This window comes from Martes martes, assembly GCF_963455335.1.
Source record: "Martes martes genome assembly, chromosome: 3".
In the NCBI taxonomy this organism is placed as follows: Eukaryota; Metazoa; Chordata; class Mammalia; order Carnivora; family Mustelidae; genus Martes; species Martes martes.
Genome location: NC_137890.1, coordinates 148730346 through 148750174, shown reverse-complemented (window position 1 = coordinate 148750174; position 19829 = coordinate 148730346). Strand labels below are relative to the sequence as shown.

At 37.4% G+C, this 19829-nt stretch overlaps 1 protein-coding gene across 5 annotated transcripts in view; it reads right to left on the bottom strand.

Annotated features, from left to right (window-relative positions):
• Positions 1–307: 307 nt before the first annotated feature.
• MMADHC (metabolism of cobalamin associated D) overlaps positions 308–19829 on the bottom strand; it is a 42079-nt gene continuing 22557 nt past the window's right edge. For 4 of the 5 annotated variants that reach the window (XM_080798077.1, XM_080798079.1, XM_080798078.1 and 1 more), the window contains exons 4-8: positions 9557–9774; positions 6090–6195; positions 5409–5539; positions 1564–1650; positions 308–825 (exon numbers count right to left, since the gene is read on the bottom strand). In XM_080798077.1, coding sequence (XP_080654203.1) covers positions 631–825; positions 1564–1650; positions 5409–5539; positions 6090–6195; positions 9557–9774 — 737 coding nt within the window. In that variant the 3' untranslated portion in view covers positions 308–630. The remainder of the gene's footprint in view (positions 826–1563; positions 1651–5408; positions 5540–6089; positions 6196–9556; positions 9775–19829) is intronic. The other variant, XM_080798081.1, reaches the window with a different exon arrangement.

Below are 19829 nucleotides of genomic sequence, written 5' to 3'. Positions count from 1 at the left end.
AAATATGCTAAGCAGCAGCTAAGGCACTGTTTTGTCAAAATAACCCATATTTATATGCCTCAATCCAGGAGTTAAGGATCCTTTTTTGAGATCCATATTCTTTTACATATATAGTATTAATCCTTATTTTCCTGCACAAACACTACTTCAAAGTAATACATGTTCCAACACTTAGCAAGTAATAAAATTGAAAGCTACACTGAATCTAGAATTCGACTGCATTTTTAAAAAATGCTTAAAAATAAGAAAATACATTAATCTTTTTAAAGAACTCTATTTTAAACATATTGCAATGAAAAAACACAGATCCAAAGAGGTGATTTATTTTTAGAGAAAAATAAAACAGGTTTTTCCAATAAAGGGAAGAATAACAATATGAGATCACGTCCTGATTACATGTCAATTACCACATTCCATACAATGTGGATGTGATCAACATGTATTCAATGATAGTATGAATAAACAGTCGAGATTTAAAAATCACATACCACTTGCCAATGCTGTAAATCAGTAAGTGTCAAAATAAATACCCAGAAATAAGTAAATTTTAAAACTGAAGCTTTTGACAGTGTTTATAGATCAACCCAAATGGTACATACAAATAGTACAGCTGATAAATTGACATTACTGTTAGTTTCCACCTAATTTCTTTATAATATGGCTGTCTGGTGTTGCATTAGTGAAGATACTTCCTACAACCACATGAGTACCCCAGAGCCTATGACGAATCACTTTGCAGCAGCCAAGATCATCCACAGAGAATCCTAAATGTCGATAGCGTTCATCTGTTTCAAAAAGAGTGTTGTTTGTATACGGTCCAAAAAACTGGAGGAGATAAAAGTCATATTCATTAGCAAGAAAGACAATGATGTAATAGTTTTTATATAAACATGAATAACACACCTATTTGGATACTTCAAGTTATTTAAAAAATCAGGACCTAAAAAGGGCAGTTTTTAGGTACTGCATGTGACCAAGCACTTCCTCTTCATCCAATACCTGTGAAACCAATAATCTAGCAAATTACACGCTATCCTGAACCAAACACTTAACATTACACAATCTTTCTAGATTTTGACTTTGAAAAGAAACTATATATTCCTATTTAAAGATATAAAAAATTTCATTATTATTTGTAACTGAAAGCTATGCCCAGAATTTAAAATGTGACAACAGTGGTTCTTATTTTCTTCAAAGTATAATGTAAGAGACATACTTCCTGGAAGTTAACATTTATAAATATTTAACACCCATATTTTCTTAATTCTAAAAAGTCTTCTTTCTTAAACTATGACTGCTAATTTGTAACTGCCAAATTCATTAATGTAAAAGTATTTACTAGTGAGAATGAAAACTAATAAAGACAGAAAAACTTAATTGTCAGTGACTGGTCCCTCAAAGGTTGTGAATGGAACTGACTCAAACTGGTACTTCTTTGGATAAAGTTGTGAGGTTTAAAAACTGTCTTAAATAATGATAACTTTGTTAGAAATAGGTCATTTAACAATTTTATAATAAAAAAACATTCCTACTTCAAATTAATTTCAAGATGTAATTACTCACTGCCAAACCAGATGATGGGTCAATAAAGTCAGCCCAATAGCCTTCTGCTCGAAGAGCATAGCAAATTTCCTTAGCACCATTAATGAACTGCAGAGAAAAAGAAAAAAATGTTCTGAAGATAGCATCCTTACATACTGTTGAAAAATAAAACATTTTCAAGTATCTTTTGCTTCAGATAGAGAACTCAGTAAGATTAATAAGGAAATACAACTAATGATAAATTAGATATAAAGTCATAAGATTATTTTTGCCAGTCCAAAATATAGTTCATTTAACACTTTCATTTCCTTCAGAAAGTCTAAATTGTGTATTTTTTCTACTAAATTATTCCTTATTTTAGGAACAATTTCTAATTCTGTGCTATTAACTCCCAAATTTGCCACGAATTGGAAAATAGTTACTATTTTTGTATTATAAAAATAAGGTAAGAAAACAAAATACAATGAAAAGATATGAACCATTCATGTGAATGTTGTTTAAAATGTTATTTGTGGGGCGCCTGGGCAGCTCAGTTGGTTAAACAACTGCCTTCGGCTCAGGTCATGATCCCAGGGTCCTGGAATCAAGTCCCGCATCGGTCTCCCAGCTCCACAGGGAGTCTGCTTCTCCCTCTGACCTTCTCCCCTCTCATGCTCTCTCTCTCTAATAAATAAATAAAATCTTTAAAAAAATGTTATCTGTGTTACAGAAACACATGATACATAATTTTCACTATATACCCTATTTTTTGTACAGTAATTATTACAAACCATGCATCTGTATCACCTATTCAAAATCTTGGTCTCACCATTCTACTTTGTAATTCCTATGATGTTTTTACTACCTTTCTCAGAAGTCTAAGCAGCGAAAAAGACAGTAACAAATATTAGGACCAGATTATTGTGTTTAAAAAAAAAAAAAAGACAACAACCCATAAATGTTTAAAAACAAGGGCACAGATCCACTTCTGGTCATATAGTATAACAGCTATCAAGCTTGCCATCTGCTGAAAGCTGTAAAACTAACTAAAATATATGAGACAATGGTTTTAAATCCTGAACAAGAGTGAGCCAAAACTGTAATCTTGGAGAGAAGGGCAACAAATTAGGTGATGCCCTTATTTGTTCCAGCTGTCTGGAACATTGTCATAGGGCAAAGGAGAAGATTCCAAGCAAAGTGATGGTGTCCTAAGCTAAGGAGGTAGAAAGGAAGAGTTCTACTAAAGCATCTGAAATTTGTGGGTTAGGGTACTAGAAAAGAGAGGCATAAATGGGATTCCCAAGTAGAATGCAGAGTAATTCACCCTGGTACAGTAACCAAGGGTGGAACTGTGCACTTCCCCAAGGCAAGATTCCCTGAGGAATCGCCCTCACAGAAGAGTGCTAACTGGCATCTGAGAGGTCAGTAGTGTCACCAGAGGTTGGTGCACAGTTAGGTAACATGAATTTCTGGCTCACACAAAGCGCTAAGACCTCACTGAGCATGTTGGGCATTTAGCTGAGATCCCCCAAAGTTTATGCCTGAGGAAGATGGGCCATATCCTAAAAAAAGAGGTTAGCAACTTGCAGCCTGAAGGTCAAATCCAGCTGGGTGCCGGTAAGTGCAATATGGTTTCAATGGAATATATCCATGTCTGTTCATTTATATATTGTCAATGGCTGCTTTAACAAAACGAGGATTGAGTTCAGTAGTTAAGACCCTATAACCTATAAAGCCTAAAAATTTACTATGTGGCTCTTTAGCAGGGATCAGCAAACTTTTTCTGTATAGAGGAAACAACTTAAGCTAACTTACTTTTTCCCAGCACTTCCTTATAAAATAATGAAAAACATTAATATTGTATTCTTTAGGTTATCTTCATACTTAATATTTATACTTATTGTTGAATCACATTAATCTTAATTCTTAAATAAGAAACAACTAAATATGGTCTAGAAAAATCATTAGAAAATACATCAATTTAATGAACAGAAACAAAACTACACTAAACTATAAGAACAAAACAATACAAATATTGGTAAAAGTATTTCTTTTAAGATTTCTGCTCATCAACAGCAAACACTGATACCTGGTGGAAAAAAACTACAATAGATTTAAACTACAGAACATAAAATATCTACTGACAGTAAACTACAGGTGGTTCTAAAATAATCACTAACATACTAAAATAGAAAGATCTTCATCGCTTTAGTCATTATAAAATTAAAAACAATAGGACATTTCAAAACCCTGAAATTGGTTATAAAAAACTGACAATTATATTGGGGTCAGTATCAAATGAGGTTCAGAATGTTTAACTCATTGGAAATTAAGACCAATAATGCAATGCACATTTGGGAGTGCTCTAGTGACTAAATGATAGCAATGGTAAGTATATATGTATTAGTAAATACTGCCTTAGTAGATAAAGAGAAAATGTTTGAATTACTGCCTGAATTTCAACTCTAAATTCAGGTCTCTTTAAAATCAGACAGTTCTTATGCCTCTCTGTAACTTCTTTATTAACTAGCATGCACCTTGCTCATGATCATGATAACATCCAATTATTGGCAAAGCTATTATGTGGGACATTTTAATATGAAGTCAGAAGTCATTATCCTAAGGGATTCTGTTCAGTATATAAATTATAATTTACAAATGAAGAGAAACATATATCCAATCCTAAAGAAAATATTAAAAAATTGCTAATATTACTTTACATGGAAATTAGCTAACTATATTTGAAAAAAATTCCCTTAACTAAAATACCCAAGTGAGCTAATCTTGACCTGTCACACAGGCAAAGGAATATTTTCATATTTTACAGAAACTCATAACCCAATATCAAACTCTTAAGACAATTATATGTTTATGTATTTTTTTAAATTGAAGACTTTAATTTACCACTTCACATTACTCAGGTTGGTGAAATAGAAAGAGATGCTAATATTATCCAGGGTCAGTAAGTTATGGTGACAACATATATACTAGGGCCATCTAGGCAGCATCCATCAAAACATAAAATGATTATACACCCTGGATTCACCAATTCCCTATTTAGGAATCTACAGATATAAGTGTGTGCATAAGAATATATGCAAACATATATTCACTGCCTATAATAGCAAAAGTTTTTCAACTTACAAATTATCAAGGGAATTTTTAACATAAAAAATTTATGGTTTGCTCATGAAATGTAATACTATACAGATTTTACATAGTATGAAATCTGTAATGCTGTGGAAAGGTGTCAAAACATTTTTTAGTAAAAAGCAAAGGACAGGAAAAAAGTGGGTATATAATACATTGTTACTGTACTGTACACTGTTACGGTTCATTCCTTGAAGACTGGAGTAGTTTTCACTTTTTTTTTTTGTTTTTTAAAGATTTTATTTATTTATTTGACAGAGAGAGATCACAAGTAGGCAGAGAGGCAGGCAGAGAGGAGGAAGCAGGCTCCCTGCTGAGCAGAGAGCCCGCACAATGTGGGGCTCGATCCCAGGACCCTGGAATCATGACCTGAGCCGAAGGCAGAGGCTTTAACCCACCGAGCCACCCAGGCGCCCCTAGTTTTCCACTTTTTACCTGACTTGCTTTAAGGAGAGAGAGTGATGGGTATGAAGAGTTAATCTTACTTTTTTGTTATTTTTACTGTATTTTCCAAAATTCAAAAAAAATCTGATGAGAGTACTAGATAGGATCTAAGTTTTTCGAAGATATTAAAAACAAAAAATGATGGCATTTTTATTCTAAGATGTAGAAGTCCTTTAGTATGGACATACATTAACAGAGAATTAATAAATGCTAAAAAGATACTCATCATTTAAAAATGCTGGTTCACTGGTATTTAAACATCACAAAATTTAAATTGTCAGCAATAGAATTACCTTTTCTAAAAGCATTTCTCTTTCATTTTCTACCTCTTCGCTCCAAACAGTCATATCATTCTTAGTTTTCTGTGTTATAGTCAGAATCATTAGTTTGTTGGTAGCTCCTTCTGGAAACAGTGACTCAAAATCTATAAAAAAGAATAAAATTCCAGGGAGAAAAAAAGTTTTTTTTTTTTCTTTTAAAGAAGCAGTATATAAAAGTACTTCTTAGAAAAGTGATGGGTAAGTTTAATTATTGTGGTACATGTTAGGTTGATAAATGCATACTATTTTTGAAAAAATCTGAAGAGAACTTTTGGTTAACTTCTGCTCTTGTTGAACTGAAATACTGCTGTCAACAATTCTGAAGAGCAAATAAGATTACTTGTTATTGATCTTGTAATCTTCAAAATAAGTATTAAAATTTTCTCAGTATTATGTATTAGTTCATGAAATTATAGCTATTATAGCTATAGTAATCACCCAGAAGTAGAAGGATTTCAGGGAAAAAGTTACTGAAAAGTCTACAGCTATGAGGGGATATCTGAAAGACCTCACCTTGGCCATGTAATCTTTTCTGGCTAGACATATTACAATATTAAGTTACAAAGTACTGCAATGCCTATGGAGTCCATTATTTAAGAAAATTAGTGACATTATATAATACAGATTAGTGTAAATGTATAAAGCACACTGTACCTCTTCGCAGCAATTCTGGACATGTCTGGATTGCACACTCTACTTTGGCGTTTTCAAAGTAAGTTTCTGCACTGCTGATTTCTTGTTCAACAGGTGCATTACTACCCTAAGAGGAATAGGACATAAATAAAAGCTGGAGTTCAAATAAAATATCTGATCTGTTATAAACCTGTATTCCCTGAAAAGTTTAAAAAATAATTAACTGGAGATGGGGTAATAAGGATTTAAAAACTTCAAAATGAACATATAAATATACTATATACATATACATATGTATATAGGTATATATAGATACATATAAATACACTAATATTCTAAGACTTGATATGAGAAGTTGGCTAAGAAACTAAAATGCCTAAACTAAAATATATATTATATATATTAAATATATACCCTTTCCTACAGGACAAGTTTAGAGGCTTCTATTCAACTGAAATTTATACTATACATTAGACACTACGACAAGAGCAGCCCCTCAATGGTAAAAAATCTGGCCTTTACTCTTAGGTTTAAAAGAGCGAGTAAAAGAAAATATGAAAAGCATGAACAAGTAAATGTAATCCAACACGAAAAGTGCTTCAGAGTTACAAAGGAAGTCTTCTGGTAGTATAGATGGGGAAACATCGTATTTAAACTACATGTGAATTAATGTGTATGTTTGGTGTGTAATGAATAGGTAGAAAGGAGGTTAGAAACTCAGGAGGAAAAACAGTCCAGCAAGAGACAGAAACACTGCAAGCACATGCAATGGTCAAAGAATATGGTACAATTAAAATAAACAAAAAAAAGGAACCAAAAGGTATACTGTAATTTGAGTGCAGAGGGAGCAGGGAGTAGCAGGAGGCAAAGTGGTAAAGGTAAGGGCTCAAAATTGCATAAGGTCATTTATGCCACATTAAAGAATTTTGACTTTAGTCTATAAACAATGAAGAATAGCAAGGTCAGACATAAAAAAATAATGCCAGTATTATTGTGCAGGCAATAGACCAGTAACAGCCAATATTTACTGATCAAAGTGTATTTAGGTGTTTTACGTATATTTTTACATTTAATACTCATAGCAACATTGTGGGCTAGGTATTATTGTTATCCCATTTTACATATAGAGAAAGAGGCTCAGAAATATTAAGTAGCTTTCTCAAGGTCCCAAAATTAAGTAAAAGGCAGAAGTAACCTTTGAAGCAAGATTTATCCTAGCTTCATAGTCCATCTCACTAGAATGGCTCTACGAATTGAGGAGAGCTACAGAGGTCTTGAACTCTGGCTTTATTAGTGGGAAGTGAAAGGACACAAATAATTTAAAAGTTACTTCAGAGGGGGAAGCAATGCAATTCTGTCACTCTGTATGGTGATACGATGGAGAGAGAAGCCAAGTTTGGCAGTATAATTTTTATCTTGGGACAGTGGGAGAATGACTAAGTCACTTATGCTATTGATAACATGGGAGCAAGGACAGATTTTGAGGTATGGGAGGCTGGGGGACCTAAGTATGAGACATATAAAATCTAGGGACTTTTAAGACATTCAGATAGTGATGTCTGGTGAGCAGATAGAAACATAGAATCAGAAATGTCAGAAAAAGTTAGGAAGCCAAGGAATTAAGTGACCAATGAGTAATTACATAAGATGGACAGACACATAGAAAATCACATAAATGGGGGCGCCTGGGTGGCTCAGTGGGTTAAAGCCTCTGCCTTCAGCTCGGGTCATGATCTCAGGGTCCTGGGATCGAGCCCCGCATCGGGCTTTCTGCTTGGCGGGGAGCCTGCTTCCTCCTTTCTCTCTGCCTGCCTCTCTGCCTACTTGTGATCTCTGTCTGTCAAAGAAATAAATAAAATCTTAAAAAAAAAAAAAAAAGAAAATCACATAAATGGCAGAAAGAGGAGCCAAGAAGACAGAGAAGTAATTATCGGAGATAAAATGTCAGGGGAGGACAGCTATCTCCAAATGTAAGGTTATTGGATATAAATCATTATAACTATGAGGAGCTGTTGCTATAAATATTATGGCTTTGATAAAAAAATCAGCCTGAAACTATGCAGGAATTCAGAAAATGATACAGATTAGGAGTTTGATAGAAACTCTGAATTGCATGTAACTTTCCATTTAGGTGAGCAACACCAGTTTATTTATTTTTACTCCCCCCCCCTTTTCTATTTATTACTTCTTTTACTCGTTTGAGAGAGCGTGTGTGCACTAAGGAGAAGGAGAAGCAGACTCCCTGCTGAGAAGGAAGACTGCTGCAGGGCTCAATCCCAGGACCTTAGCCAAAGGCAGACATTTAACCTACTAAGCCACCCAAATACATTCCCCACCCCCCTCTTTAAAGTAAGCTCTATGCCCAATGTGGGGCCTGAGCTCACAGACCCTGGATCAAGAGCAGCATGCTTTATTGACTGAGCCAGCTAGGCACCCCTACAATACCAGTTTAAGAACTCATTAAAAAACAAAACAAAAACAAAAACAAACATTCAGACATGGTTTTTTTTAAGATTTTATTTATTTATTTGACAGACAGACAGAGAGGGGGAAGGAGGCTCCCCGACAAGCAGAGAGCCTGATGCGGGGCTCGATCCCAGCACCCTGGAATCATGACCTGAGCTGAAGGCAGAGGCTTTAACCCACTGAGCCACCCAGGCGTCCCAAGACACGGTTTTTCTAAAAAAAAAATTTTTTTTTAAATCTTTTTTAGTTTACTGTATCTGAAGAATTTCAGAGATATCAAAATTTTCTTAAGTTTTAAATGTCTAGAGGAGTGTAAAACTATAAAAGCAAACAATCTAAATTTTTAGTAATACCGGTATTATATTTGAAATAAGCAGTTATTAATATATTTATGAAGAATTATTTACCTACAAGAGATTATAATCTAAAGTAAAAAAAAAGGGGGGGGTGGGTAACCTGGGTGGCTCAGTTGGTTAAGTATCTGCCTTTGGCTCAGGTCATGATCTCAGGGTACTCAGATAGACCGAGTCAGGCTCTCCAGCTGGTGGGGAGTCTGCTTCTCCCTCTTCCTCTGTGTGCTTGCTCTCTTTCTAATAAATAAACTCTTAAAAAAAAAAAAAAATAGAGGCACCTGGGTGGCTCAGTTGGTTAAGCATCTGCCCTCTGCTCAGGTCATATTCCTGGGGTCCTGGGATTGAAACCCACATCAGGGCTCCTTGCTCAGGGGGGAGCCTGCGTCTCCCTCTCCTTTTGCCACCACCCCTACCCCAGCTCCTCTTCCTGGGTTCTCTAATAAATGAACAAAACCTTTTAAAAAAATTATAGCAAATGTATAGAAAATTATAGCAAACATGTATAGAACAATGCCAAGTTTTTAAAAGCTATACATGTTGTTTCTGAATATGCTGGAATTAAGAAGTTTTTAAAAAACTTTTTCAATTCAAGTAATATGCCCACAATTATCAGAAATTAATACAGTATTAATGATCAGAAAAACAGAATAAATGATATTAATGATTTACCTGAAATTCATTCACATACTGTGCCATCACAAACTCATGTCTTTCACTTGATAAAGGCTCTGCTAGAATATCAGGTAAAGTTTTATGAACCTGGCTTTTCTTCTGTGACGTGGTCCCATTGAGATGACAATCAAAACCTATGTTCCCAGGAAGCTGGAATCTCTGATCCTGAGGTCCAAATGGTCCCATAGTTTCATCAGGCCAAACTGTTCGAGAGCCTGAAGAGGAACAACAAAATGAATCCACTTTCTCCAGTAGTCAAGTGCATTGGTGGACTGAAAGAATATTCTTCTAATTAGGTATTTTTTATAAAACCAAGAGATCTTTGAAATTTACTTTTTTGTATGAATGTAAATTAGTTTTATGTCATTAAAAAAAATCAAAGTAACCAGTTTTTAGCTCAAAGGCAAGTCTGTTATAAGGAGAAGGATATAATAAAGTACAATAATCCAAACTATGTAATGCCTGATAGTCATTAAAAAGAATACAGTAAATTTTGGAAGGAGCCTGGGAAGAAAGCAGAGTAGGAGAATCCTAAGTTCACCTTGTTAACACAGAAACACCTAGGTAACCACAACAGTGAACTAACACAGGAAATCTTTGGGTTAATCAAAGAGAAGAGGCCAATCAGAAAGGATAGAAGGGGCAGACAGAGTTTGAAACCAAACTTCCCAGCAAGACTAACCACAAACAGGAGGGACAAGCACAGAGAAGGGAAAGGAAAAGACCCCATACCAGGTACCCCAGACATGAGGAAGCCCCACTGAGAAGACAAGTCCCCATAATATCTGGCTTTGAAAATCAGTGGGGTTTAATTTCAAAGATTTTTACAGTTAGTGGGTTTAGCTCTCGGAGAGCCAGAGGGTAATAGGAAACCACATTCCCACCCTTAGAGAGCGAAAGGAACAATCCCACCCAGATATAGCATAGAGGCAGAAGTCTGAAAAGTGCCTGGGGTAAAACATCAAGAAGGTTTTTTGTTTTTGTAACTTATTTCAATCTGTGCTGAGAAGAATCTGTGTTGGAGAAGCAAGGATCTGTAGGAAATTTCTCCAAGAACAAAAGGGCTGGCAGGTGCAATATATCTCCCTCCCACCTCAGCCTAGGTACCCAGACATTTGTGGAACCAATGTGAACACTCTCCACATAACCTGCTAACACTGCGTATGCACTCCCACATTCTCCTGTTGAATCACTCCATTCAAGAGGCCACACTGGGCAGGAGTCCCTGCAAAGCAGCTCCAGACAGGTCTCATCCTATAAGCAGCCCTAACAGTGAACACTATCATTCCAAAATAACTCTTGCCCTGGGGAGTGGGGAAGATAACCATGTACACCTGCCTGACTGCAGCACCAGCAGACTGACTTGGACAGACATCTGATCTCTTGGCCCCACTAATCAACAAAGCCTCTCAAATGAAAGACAGAGATAGTGCCCTGCACTTCTGTACAATTGCAGCCCCTGTTAATAGGCTGAAGGCAGGCATCTGGACTGATTACTGATACTGTCCAACTATAAGCCCTTCTCTGCCCCAAACAGGCCCTTAACAGCACAGGGACCAGCCCCTGCCCATAATAAGAAAATGGACATTTGGAGCTGACTAAAGGTAAATGTGGCTGAGCCACAACAGTATGGTACACAAAACTCATATAAAAATCCACAGGCGCCTAGTTCTGGAGAAGAGGGGACAGTGTGCTACAGGGCACCACAGGACCTCTTCTTCACAAAGCCACGACTTTCAAGAGATACGTCTTACTTTCTAAATAGCAAAAAACAAAGAAACAAAATGAGGAGAAAGAGCAATGTCCCAAATGAAAGAACAGGATAATACTAAGCAAAAGAGTTAAATGAAATACAGACAAGCAATATGTGTGATGAAAAAAGAGTGGAGGATCTTTGTGAGAACTTCAACAAAGAGATAAAAATATAAAAAAAAAAAAACTAGTCAGAGATGTACTCCATGATTAAAATAAAAAATACACTACAGGGAATGAATGGCACATTTGAGGAGGTAGACAAATGGATCAGCGCATGGGAAGACAGGGTAATGGAAAGCAACCAAACTGAATAGGAGACAGACAAACAGAACTCAGCAACATCACAAGTGTAATAAGTCATAGGGATCCCAGAAAGAGAAGAGAAAACAGGACAGAAAATTTATTTGAAGAAACAACAGCTGAAAACTTTCCAAACCTGAGGCAGGAAATACATTATCTAGATCCAGGAGACAGAGAGCCACCAATAAATTCAACCCAAAGAGGTCCATGTTAAGACACATAATAGTTAAAATGGAAAAAGGATAGAGACTTTTTAAAGCAGTAGGAGAAAAGAGAGCAGTCACACAGAAGGGAAATCCCATAAGGTTATCACTTGATTTCTAAGCAGAAACACTGCAGGCCAGAAGGGGGTGGCATGTATATTCAAAGTGCTGAAAAGAAAAAACCTGCATCCAAGAATACTCTTTCCAGCATGGCTTTCATTCAGAACAGAAGGAACCATAAAAATTTCCCAAACAAGTGAAGAGTTCATCATCATTAAACCAGAAGGGAATCTTTGAGTGGAAAGAAAAGGCCCTAACAAAGAAATCAGGAAAAAATCTTATAAATACAAACACAATAAAAATATTAATCATTTACAAAATCAATATGGAGTTTAATACACAAAAGCAGTAATATCAATTTTGTCTATAATAATCAATAGAATCAGAAAATAAAAGGATGTAAAATGTGACATCATACATAAAATGTGGGGATGGGTATAAACTTAGTGCTTTTATTTATTTATTTATTTTTATTTTTTTTTAAACTTAGTGCTTTTAGAATGAAGTCAAACATAAGCAACCATCAATTTCATATAGATTGCTATACACATAAATTATTATATATGAGTGATTTGGGTGGACTCAGCAAGATGGCAGAGGAGGAGAAGACCCTCTTTCAACCCGTCCCCTGAATTGAGCTAAATATCTACCAGAACACTCTGAACACATATGAAATCAGCCTGAAATGTAAGATTATACACTTCTGGATCTCTATGAAGGCAGAAGACATCAACGGAGAGGTAAAGCAGAGTGGGAGCACTCGGGACTCATATTGGAGGATATACAGGTGGGGGACAGAGCAACAAGAAGCGACTCACTGGAAAGTAATACCCCAATATGAAAGTGCCCTATGTTTGGGGACCAGCATTAACTTGGATTCTGGTTAAAAGCACACAAAAAGAACAAAGGGTCTTAAGGGGCAATTGCTGGAATCAGGTGGCCACAGGCACAGACTAAACCCATGGTCCCAGGGTGGTTACAGCTGGCACCCAACGGTACCTGAGAGAGCCTGGAGGAGGCTCCTGCTGGAGGTCCCTGGACCCACAGCATTCTGTGACCTGAACTGCAGCCAGGTCTGAGTGCACCTGGCGTGGGCGTGGACTCCAGATAGCAGTCCTGGCAATGGCAGCCACTGGGATCCAGTTCACCTGGACCAGTATCGTTTGCAGTTTTAGTGGCACTGGGGTGCAGAGACAAGCAGGTGCCTTGGGCGACCACTGAGACGGTGGCTGGGAGTGTGCACCACCTGTGGGATGTTGCAGTGTTCAGTGGAGTTTGCAGAGGGGGAGTCTGTGTGTTCTGGACCACCCAGAGGGGAGCAGACTGAGGCTTCTCTCTGAGGCGGAGGTCTGGGTATACTTTGCACTAACCCTCCAAAAAGCCGCAAAAAGCCGCCGAAGAACAAAAACCTCCAGAGAACAAAAGCCTGAAAAAACGGTTTCCACAGAACCCAGCCCTTGTTAGGGGGCAGGGCGACTCAGCCCAAGCAAGAGTGAATGAAAAACAATGCCCCTCCCCCAGAAGACAAGCCAAAAGACCAAGAGGACAATAACCACAGGGTCCCCATAAAACTGTAAAACCCAAACGTCAGGGGAAAACAATATATTAAGCCCCTGGTATTGCCCCAAAACCTGTATATTTCACAGATACAACTTTTTTGTTTGTTTTAAATTTGTTCTCGTGATTCTTTTTTTTAACCTACTTACTACTATAACTAGGTGTTTAATATGACACATTACATAATAACTTTTTAACTTGAACTCTTCTCATACATATACCTGTGTTTTTCTTTCCTTTTTAAAAATTAATATATATAGATATAAGCTTCAAGGTATTCCTTTTTCCCTGTTCAATTTTACCCCTATATATAAAACCAGTTTTAATTTCCCTCTATCTCTGGAAAGTTGAGTCCTTTAACAAAGATAACAACATTCACCCAGGAAGAACCAAACTAACCTTCCTCACTCACGTCCAGGGTTTATAACCACCTGTTCTTCTGTGAGTGTTTCTGTGTATTTGTTTTTGTACTATATAAATCTTATTCTTGGAGTTCATTTTGGCTGGGTTTTATTCCTCACCCCCCCCCCCCCCGGCCTTTTACTTTTGTCAGTCTGTTCTTTTTTGCTTATGTACCTTATAAATCTTACTTTTGGAGCTCATTTTGCCTGGCTTTTTTCTTATTTTTTCTTTTTCTTTCTCTTTGGTGGTGACTTCCAATTGCTCCAAGACTTTCCAAGGTGCACCTTAACTGGACTGTGGTTGATACATTCAGCTATACATTCCCTCAACCACCTCTCACCAAAATGATTAGGAGCAGAACACCCAACAGAGGCAAAGTTCAGAGACTGTGCCCTCTGCCACAGAAATATTGGATATGGACATAAACAATATGTCAGAAATGGAATTCAAGGTAACAATTATCCGGGCAATGACTAGGCTGGAGAAGACCATTAGTGGCAACACAGAATCTCTAAGGGTGGAAGTAAGGGCTGATCCGGCAGTACTTAAAAATGATATCAATGAGATCCAATCTAATCTAAATACTCTAATAGCTATGGTAACCAAGGCAGAAGATCAAATTAGTGATCTAGAAGACAAACTGATAGAAAAGAAGGATCAGGAGGAGGCCTGGAACAAACAGCTTAGAAGCCATGAAAACAGAATTAGGGAAATAAATGACAGCATGAAACATTCCAATGTCAGAATTATTGGGATCCCTGAGGGGGTGGAGAAAGAGAGAAGACTAGAAGATAGAGTTGAAGAGATACTGGAAGAAAATTTCCCTAATCTGGAAAATGGAAAAGTGTTCATGTCCGAGAGGCAGAGAGGACACCTCCCAAGATCAATGAGTCTAGAAAGACCTCTGGACACGTAATTGTGAAATTCACCAATCATAAAATCAGAGAGGAGGTCTTAAGGGCAGCTGGGGGAAGAGATTTCTTACATACAGAGGAACGACCATCATAATGTCAGTTTGTCCACAGAAACCTGGCAAGCCAGAAAGGGCTGTCAAGACATATTCAGGGCACTAAATGAGAAGAACTTGCAGCCAAGAATACTTTATCCAGCAAGGCTTCCAAGACCAGCAAGATTTAAAAGATTATGTGACCACCAAGCTGGTACTACAAGAAATATGAAAGAGCCCAAGAGAGAATAGAAAAGAAATTTAAGGAGACAACCTATAGAAACAGGGACATCCCAGGCAACATGATGTCAATAAAAACTTCTTTCAATAATCACTCTCAACATAAACGGCCTAAACGCTCTCATAAAATGGCACAGGGATGCAGACTGCCTAAAGCAACAGGACCCATCCATATGCTGTTTTCAAGAGACACATTCTGAATCAAAAGATACATCTAGACTGAAAGTGAAGGGGTGGAGAAACATTTTTCATGCCAATGGTCCTCAGAATAAAGCTGGGGTAGCAATTCTCATATCAGATAAATTAGATTTTAAGCTAAAGACTGTAGTCAGAGTACAGAAGGACACTACACCAATCTTAAAGGGTCAATCCATGAAGAAGATCTAACAATTATAAATATTTATGCCCCCAACATGGGAGCAGCCAACTACAAAAGCCAACTGTTAAAATAAAGAGTCATATTGATGTGAATACATTAATGGTAAGGAATCTTAACACACCACTCTCAGCAACAGACAGATTATCTAAGAAGAAACGCAAAGAAACAAGAGCTTTACATGACACACTGTACCAGATGGACCTCATAGATATATACAGAACATTCCACCCTAAAACAACAGACTACTCATTCTTCTCGAGCACACATGGAACTTTCTCCAGAACAGACCACATACTGGGTCAAAATCAGGGCTCAACCGATACAAAAAGATTGAGATTATTCCCTACATTTTCGCAGAATACAATGCTTTGAAACTGAAACTCAACCACAAAAAAGTCTGGAGGGAATTGAGACACTTGGAAGCTGAAGACCACCCTGCTTAAGAATGTTTGGATCAACCAGGAAATCACAGAAGAACTTAAGCATTCATGGAAACCAATGAAGAATGAAGACACATCAGTCCAAAACCTATGGGATACAGCAAAGGCAGTCCTAAGGGAGAAATAGACAGCCATCCAAGCCTCACTCAAAAAAACTGAAAAATCCCAAATATACCAACTCTCTTTACACCTGGAAAATCAACAATAAATTAGGCTAACCCCAAGCATAAGAAGGGAAATAATCAAGATCAGAGCAGAGATCAATGAGATAGAAACTAGAAATACAGTAGAACACATCAACAAAACCAGAAGCTGATTCTTTGAAAGGATCAATAAGATCAATAAAACACCGGCCAAACTAATCCAAAGGAAAAGACAGAGGACACAAATTAATAAAATTATGAATGAAAAGGGAGAGATCACGACTAACACCAAGAAAATAGAAACAAGCATCAGAAATTATTATCCACAGTTATATGCCAATAAGTTAAGCAACCTAGAAGAAATGGATGCATTCCTGGAAACCTATAAACTTCCAAGACTGAAACAGGAAGAAATTGACAACCTGAACAGACCAGTATCTAGTAACGAGATTGAAGCAGTCATCAAAAACCTCCCAAAAAACAAGAGACAAGGACCTGATGGGATTCCCTGGGTATCAAACATTCAAAGAAGAAACATCACCTATTCTCCTGAAGCTGTTTCAAAAAACAGAAACAGAAGGAAAACTTCCAGACTCTTTCTAGGAAGCCAGCATTACCCTGATCTGCAAACCAGGCAAAGACCCCATCAAAAAGGAGAATTTCAGACCAATATCCCTGACGAGTATGGATGCCAAGATTCTCAACAAGATCCTAGTTAACAGGACCCAACAGTACGTTAAAAAGATTATCCACCAGGACCAGGTGGGATTTATCCCTGGAATGTAGGGGTGGTTCAACATTTGCTAATCAACCAATGTGAGAGAACAAATCAATAAGAGAAGAGAGAAAAACCACATGGTCCTCTCAACTGATGCAGAAAAAGCATTTGACAAGATATAGCATCCTTTCCTGATTAAAACTCTGTTCAAAGTATAGGGATAGAGGGAACATTCCTTAACTTCATAAAATCTTAAAATCATTAAAATGAAGAACCCACAGCAAATATCATTCTCCATGGGGAAAAGCTGACAGCCTTCCCATTGAGATCAGGAACATGATAAGGATGCCCACTCTCACCACTGTTGTTCAACACGGTACTGGAGGTCCTGGCAACAGCCATCAGACAACAGAAATAAAAGTTATTCAAATTGGCAAAGAAGAAGTCAAACTCTCTCGTTGCAGATGACATGATACTTTATATGGAAAACCCAAAAGTCTCACCCCCAAACGACTAGAACTCATACAGCAATTCAGTAATGTGGTAGGATACAAAATGAATGTACAGAAATCAGTTGCTTTCTTATACACTAACAATGAAAATATAGAAAGGGAAATTAGAAAATCAGTTCCATTTACTATAGCACCAAGAACCTTAAGATACCTGGGAATAAACCTAACCAGAGAGGTAAAGGATCTATACTCGAGGAACTACAGAACACTCATGAAAGAAATGGAAGAAGACATAAAAACATGGAAAAGCATTCCATGTTCATGGATCAGAAGAATAAACATTGTCAAAATATCTATACTGCCGGGACGCCTGGGTGGCTCAGTTGGTTGATCAGCTGCCTTCGGCTCGGGTCATGATCCCAGCGTCCGGGGATCAAGTCCCACATCGGGCTCCTTACTCGGCAGGGAGCCTGCTTCTCCCTCTGCCTCTGTCTGCCAGTGCTCACTCTCTCTCGCTCTCTCTCGCTCTCTCTCTGACAAATAAATAAATAAAATCTTAAAAAAAAAAAAATATCTATACTGCCTACAGCAATCTATACTTTCAATGCCATCGCAATCAAAATTACACCAGCATTTTTCAAATAGCTGGAACAAACAATCCTAAAATTTGTATAGAACCAGAAGAGATCCCGAATTGCTAAGGAAATGTTGAAAAAGAAAAACAAAGCTGGGGGCATCACGTTGCCTGATTTCAAGCTATATTACAAAGCTGTGATCACTAAGACAGCATGGTACTGGCAGAAAAACAGACACATAGGTCATAGGAACAGAACACAGAGCCCAGATATGGATCCTCAACACTATGGTCAAATAATCTTTGACAAAGCAGGAAAAAATATCCAATGGAAAAAAGACAGTTTCTTCAACAAATGGTGTTGGGAAAATTGGACCACTATGTATACAAGAATGAAGCTCGACCATTCTCTTACACCATACACAAAGATAAACTTGAAATGGATAAAAGGCCTCAATGTGAGGGAGAAATCTATTAAAATCCTAGAGGAGAACGTAGGCAGTAACTTCTTCGACATCGGTGACAGAAACTTCTTTCAAGACATGTCTCCAAAGGCAAAGCAAACAAAAGTGAAAATGAACTTTTGGGACTTCATCAAGATAAAAAGCTTCTGCACAGCAAAGGAAACAGTTAAAACAAAGAGGCAACCCATGGAATGGGAGATGATATTTGCAAATGACACTATAGACAAAGGGCTGATATCCAAGATCTGTGAAAAACTCCTCAAACTCAACACCCCAAAAAACATAATCATGTCAAAAAATGGGCAGATGACATGAACAGACACTTCTCCAAAGAAGACATACAAACGGCTAACAGACACATGAAAAAATGTTCATCATTATTACCCATCAAGGAAATTGAAGTCAGAGCCACACTGAGATACCACCTTATACCAGTTAGAATGGCTAAAATTAACAAGATAGGAAACAGCAAGAGTTGGAGAGGATGTGGAGAAAGGGGTACCCTCTTACACTGTTGGTAGGAATGAAAGTTGGTGCAGCCACTTTGGAAAACAGGGTGGAGATTCCTTAAGAAATTAAAAATAGAGCTACCTTGTGACCCCGCAATTGCACTACTATGTATTTACCCCAAAGATACAGATGTAGTGAAAACAAGGGCCATCTGTACCCCAATGTTCATAGCAGCAATGGCCATAGTCGCCAACGTATGGAAAGAGGCAAGATGCCCTTCATGAGATGAATGGATAAAGAAGATGTGGTCCATATATACAATGGAGTATTATACCTCCATCAGAAAGTATAAATACCCAACTTTTGTATCAACATGGATGGAACTGGACGAGATTATACTGAGTGAAATAAGAGAAGCAAAAAAGAAAGTCGATTATCATATGGTTTCACTTACTTTTGGAGCATAAAGAATAACATGGAAGACATTAGGAGAAGGAAAGGAAAAGTGAATTGGGGGAAATCAGAAGGGAAGATGAACCATTAGAGACTGTGGACTCTTGAGGAACAAACCGAGGGTTTTACAGGGGTGGTGGTAGAGTGATGGGTGAGCCTGGTGGTGGATATTAAGGAAGGCACATATTGCATGGAGCACTGGGTGTGGTGCATAAACAATGAATCTTGGAACACTGGAAAAAAAAAGATATTATATATGAACCTAATGGTAACTAAAAATCAAACACATTTAATAGATTTACTTGGATTTCTCTATTTTTTTTGCACATCACTAAAGAAAGCCCCAAATGCCAAGAGAGCAAGAGAAGGAACAGAGAAGAACTACTCCCTTGGGGCACCTGGATGGCTCAGTCGGTTAAGTGTCTGCCTTCGATCACAATTCCAGACTTCAAGCTCTATTACAAAGCTATAAACATCAAGACAATATGGTACTGGTACAAAAACAGACACACAGATCAATGGAACAGAACAGAGAGCCCAGAAATGGACCCTCAACTATATGGTCAACTAATCTTTGACAAAGCAGGAAAGAATGTCCACAGAAAAAAGACAGTGTCTTCAACAAATGGTGTTGGGAAAATTGGACAGCCACATACAGGAGCATGAAACTGGAACACTTCCTTACAATACACAAAAATAGACTCAAAGTGGACTGAAAGACCTCAATATGAGAC